Source organism: Mirounga leonina, unplaced genomic scaffold (genome assembly GCF_011800145.1).
Source record: "Mirounga leonina isolate KUSES-001 unplaced genomic scaffold, KU_Mleo_1.0 Mir_174, whole genome shotgun sequence".
Taxonomy (NCBI): domain Eukaryota; kingdom Metazoa; phylum Chordata; class Mammalia; order Carnivora; family Phocidae; genus Mirounga; species Mirounga leonina.
Window position 1 is genome coordinate 4,627,540 of NW_023270451.1, and position 5,380 is coordinate 4,632,919.

The window sequence follows — 5,380 nt, forward strand, 5'->3', positions numbered from 1 at the left end:
AAGATTTTATTTATTTATTTGAGAGAGAGAATGAGATAGAGAGCATGAGAGGGGGGAGGGTCAGAGGGAGAAGCAGACTCCCCGCCGAGCAGGGAGCCCGATGCGGGACTCGATCCCGGGACTCCAGGATCATGACCTGAGCCAAGGCAGTCGCTTAACCAACTGAGCCACCCAGGCGCCCCGATCATTCATTCTTTCTTCTATTCAGTAACAATGTATTGAGTATCTACTCTTCGGTATATGGCATACACATATTACCGTGTGCCGAGACATAGCAGTAATAGCACATGAACCTAACACTCAGGTAGTTCTTGCTTCCTCTGCACCACGCACTGATCTCAGCAGACACATTCGCTCTTTAATCCTTGCACCAATCTCCTGAGGTAAGTACATGTCCACTTTGCAGATGAGCAACTGAAGTCCAGAGAAATTAATACCCTGGGTCATACACTTAGTGAGTGTCAGAGCCAGGGTCGAAACCCACATCTTTTTACTCCAGTGTCCGTGATCTTGACCTTTATACGATACGAAGAAATACAGACATGGCTTTATGGAACATTCCATGTACTGGAGATGACAGACATTAAACAAACACACAAACACATTTATCATCTCAAATGTTGGTAAGGTCTATAAGAAAAGAGCAAGGTGCCATGAGATAGTTATCATGTAACATTGCAAAGCCTCTCCTTGCAGGCTAAGAAACGCAGTGATTACCTCTTGATGATTCTCATCTCACCTAAAGTTATACAATTTAAGAAAGCAAGCTGGCTGACAAAAGCTGGGAAAAACTAAGGGTGGGTAGCCGGGGAAAGTGACTGAGCGATTCAGCCCTTAACCCTTACCATAGAGCCTTGCCCTCTTGGTGGCACTTCTTGTTGATATACGCCAAATGGCAAGAGGGGAAGGACATGGCAAATGCAATCCCTTCTCCTAACCTCGTCCCTCCTGAATAAAGAAATCCAACCTGGATCTGGTGCCCCTTTTTCACAGAAGAAAGTAATTACCTCCTCATCTGCTGCCTTTGACCAAGAAGTCCACGGTGGATGTCTAAAAAACCTTAAATTTTACCTTAATGCTTTAGCTTATTCTGTTTTTTAAAGATTTTTTTTTATTTTTAAGTAATCTCTACACCCAATGTGGGACTCGAACTTACAACCCCAAGATCAAGAGTCACCTGCTCTACTGAGGGAGCCAGCCAGGCGCCCCTTAATGCTTTAGCTTGTTAAAAAAAAAGAAAAGATTTATTTGGTCTATAATGGTTAACACTTGGGCTTCTGGAAACAATTCCAGGCATGGCTTATAGTCAATAAAACAAATAAACAAAACAACACCTTTATGAGACTTGGTTATTAACAGACTTGGAAACAGACCAAAACACTGATTTAAAGAACAAGAACACGGAAACAGAGAACCACGTTCCCAGAGCAACAAAATTCCTTTTCCATCCTGATTATAAAAAAAAAAAAATCTGGACTTTATTACCCTAGCTGGCCAATTACAGATCTACCTCTTTCCTTTTAGTGTCAGAGAAATCATACAGAAAAAAGAAACGTCTCTCTTCTTCTCAAGTTATCCCTCTGTAGATTAGAAAAATTTTGCATCTCTGATTATTACTTATTTTATGTATTATTGTTATGCCTTCAGTCTTTATATTAGGCATGGTCTGTAAGTATAAGATTACATCCAGAAGTAGTATGACATATTAGCTCCTAATTCAGCAGCTTCACTCTACTGAGGTTAATAATGATTTACAGGGGAGAGAGAGGGACAGGGCAAGGTGTTCATAATAGCACCACTAATTATATGTGCTTCGCATATCTAGATAGAAGAGCAACATCATTTTCCAGGTCCAATAAATTAAGTACTTTTTCTAGTTCATTGTTCAGAATCATAAAAAGGATAACTCACAAGAAAGTCTCCTGCTCCATCATCTTCTTATCATTTCCATATGGGATTTTATGTTCTACTTGGCTCTGGTTTATGATGTTACTACGTGAGAATGCTTAGATACCTAAATACACAAGTTAATCGTTTGACTTCCAGTGAAGGTTAAACAGTCTCTAATAAGCAAATAGCACATTAAGTCTCATCTTGCACAGCTTACAAATTACACTTGAGATTAGCCTAGGTGCAGTTAAATTGTAAGTATGAGAAGGCTTAACATTAAAGAGGAATACTATAAGGGTTAGAACCTAAACTTGGAAAATAGTTTCCATTATGCTAAATTTCTTGTTAGTGCCATGAGACTTTAAAAAAGAAAACCATGTTAAATGTGGCATTCTTCAAAAATATCTTCTATAACCCATTCCCTAAAAATCTGTGAACATAATTGACTTTGATTCTTAACTGCCCATCATAATCATTCTTCTTTAATTAATAAATTGTATTATAAATAAAATTATGTCCTTCTGTGGTTTATCCAGGAATAAAATACCAAATAAATTGCAAATAAAGGTTTTAGAAAGTATGCCTAGAACTTAAAGGCCTGCAGTCCTCCAAAAATGAAGTCCAAAAATGTCCAAATATCTTCATTAGTATGAAGGCCAGCATCACATTTTACATTGACATATGGGAAACAGGAGAGTATATTTATGTCAAACTTCTGAAAACATGACATCATATTTCACTACCCTAGAACGATTCCTGTGTGCTCTGTTCCAGAAAAAGGAAAGAAAAAAACACTGCAATAGTTGTAGTTGTATTAACTTGAAAGCTGGTAATTCTTTCCCAAAGATAGTTTTCTTTCCTTTTTTAAAATAAAACAAAAACAAACAAAAAGAACTTGGGTTTACAGCACAAAAACTCATAAAAATATTTAAGAATATGTTGTTGAGAAATCACCTGCAAATTACTTTCAGACCTTCAAAAAACAATCTAATTTGAATCATCAGTCTAAATAGGTCATTTAACTTAGAAAAATTAAAATTAGCTGTGCAGGGTCAATTCTTTTTCTAAAACATCTGCTTCCTCAATGTCCCATCGTCTTCAAAGTCAAACTAGAGCCAAATATCAGGAACAACTGTAATACATGAATTTATTCCAAATCTCAAAGTTAGTCTGCTCCTGAAATGACATTATATATATATAAACAGGGTGTCCGTGGGGTGCTTGGAGCATTTCAGGAGGATAACAGTGTGAGGGGAGGGCGTGTTTTTCTGTTGGTGCTTACTTCTTTCCTTTCACCTGAACGTGTTCCCAGAACACGGCAAATTAAAATCAGCTGAGACACACTTCGTGCAAAGCAAATACTTCCATAATACAAGTTTAATCTCCCACAAGTTTCTCTTATATCCACCAGCAGTATAAGAACATGAACTTTAATGCTCTTTTCAAGCACCTTTAAGGACTTGATTATCCTACAACACTCTGGTAAACTTGGGGAGCAAACCCCTACTCCCCAGAAAACCTCCCCAGGCAGATGAATATGTACCAAATATTGAAGGTAACAGCTTTTAAAAATGGGAAAAATAAAACGAAACACAATTTAGACAGTCTGACTGCCTGAGATATCCTATATTCTTCCACAACCAGATCATCCATAAAATCAAAAGGACCCAAAAATGTTGAAGCAGGAGGGTGTCACGTGTCCTAGGAAGGAGGCTGCCTTTAGAAGGCAGGGCATCCAAGGTGGCTAGCAGAGTGGGAATCCGCATCACCGGAAGTAGAGAAAGGACTTAGTTTTGTTTCAGGACTCTCCAAAGCCACCGGGAAATGCATCCCCATCCTTTCTGGGCTAAAAGTAACTTTGATGCTCAGAAAAAGTACTTTCATATCCTCCAGCTAGTAACAATCTATCCTCCACGGGCAAAAAGTGATCAGAAATGCTATTGAAAGGGGTTTTCCTCTCAACCCATCTCCCTAAAGCCACTTCCCCAAAATGAGATCTTGAGAAATCTTGATTCCCTCAAGATCTCTGTTGAAGGATTTAATGTAAGGACCTTTGCTGACAGGGAAGCAAACTGAGGACTAGACATCTGGGGAATCGCTAAGGAACATTCTAAGCTACATTTTTCTTAAAAGGGTGAAACCCAAAACAGAATTAGCATTTACTCATTTCCAGATGGATGATGCATTTTTTATAACTGCCCGGGACAGAGTGAAACAGTTTCACTCCAGCACCACCCCCTCCTGAAGCAAAGACAGAAACAGTCCCAGAGAGGGACAGAGCAAGCTGACTCTCCTTCCACTACAACCTCTCCAAATCCGCTTTCCGCCTGGCTGTGTCAGCCCCTCCTTAGTCCCCCAGCTCGCGCCCTAAGCGGCCGGCCTCCCCTCCCCATCTTCAGCTCGGAGCAGACTCGGCCCAGCAACGGCCCTTCCTCCCGCGCGTCCCCCCGGGTAGTGTCCCCCGCGCTTGGGAGGCTCTGGAAAGCCCGGGACAAGGCGCCAGTGCCGGGCTGGGGAAGCCCCGGGGTTCCGGCCTCCCAGGGCTCCAGCACCCACCCCCAACGCCGGAGCGGATTAAGTTGCTGGGCACCCAGCGGCGCGCACTGGCCCCCGTCCCTCCCACTCCCGCCCCTCCGGGCTCGGGCGCCCCGCGGTCCCCCCGCCTCCACCGAGGTGAGCGCGCACTCACCGGAGGTGAGCTGCATCCAGGCACAGATCTTGTACACCGTCGCCGTGTTGCAGAAGAAGAAGAGGGTGAAGCAAACGATGCAGGCGATGATGAGCATCATGGAGAGGCCGATGAAGAAGGAGGCGGCTTTGAAGGCGCCCGAGGGCAGCGTGGAGAAGTCCGTGAAGCTGCCCCTGCAGGTCAGCTCCCGGGAGAAGCCGTTGCCGATGCAGTAGTGGAAGAGCCCGAAATAGCCGGCTTGCGGGGTGTCCACGCCGTCGCCAATCCAGTAGGGCTGGATGAAGCACACCACGTTGACGATGGCAAAGCAGATGGTGAAGATGGCCCACAGCACGCCGATGGCCCGCGAGTTCCGCACATAGTTGGTGTGGTACAGCTTGGCAGCCTCCTGAGCCGGGAGCATCGCGGCGGCGGCGGCAGCGACGGCGGCTCCGGGCATTCTCCCCCTCCTCCTCCTCCTCCTCCTCCTCCTCCTCCTCCTCCTCCTCCTCCTCCTCCTCCTCGTCCTCCGCCTCCCCCGCCTCTCCGCGCTCAGGAGACACACTCACCGAGCCGCGCGCGCTGCAACTCCCCTGCCTCTGCCTCAGCCCAGCAGCGCCAGTTTCAGAGTCTGCATCCTCGCTCCCGGAAGGAGGGCGGGAGAGCGCCGAGCACCCCTCCGGCTCGCCTGGCACAGCCTCCCGGCCCCCCTCCCTCCCTCCCTCCCTCCCGGCCCGGGCTCCAGCCCTCCTCACCGCCCTCCACCCCTCTTCCCGCCGCCGCCGCTGCAGCCGCTGCAGCTGAAGGCGGCAAATCCCGCGC

General features: G+C 45.6%; 1 protein-coding gene across 1 annotated transcript in view; it reads right to left on the minus strand.

Annotated features, from left to right (window-relative positions):
- LHFPL3 (LHFPL tetraspan subfamily member 3) overlaps positions 1 to 5,018 on the minus strand; it is a 411,752-nt gene extending 406,734 nt beyond the window's left edge. Inside the window, exon 1 of the mRNA XM_035021380.1 lies at positions 4,580 to 5,018. Within this exon, the coding sequence (XP_034877271.1) occupies positions 4,580 to 5,018 (439 nt within the window). The remainder of the gene's footprint in view (positions 1 to 4,579) is intronic.
- Positions 5,019 to 5,380: the final 362 nt, after the last annotated feature.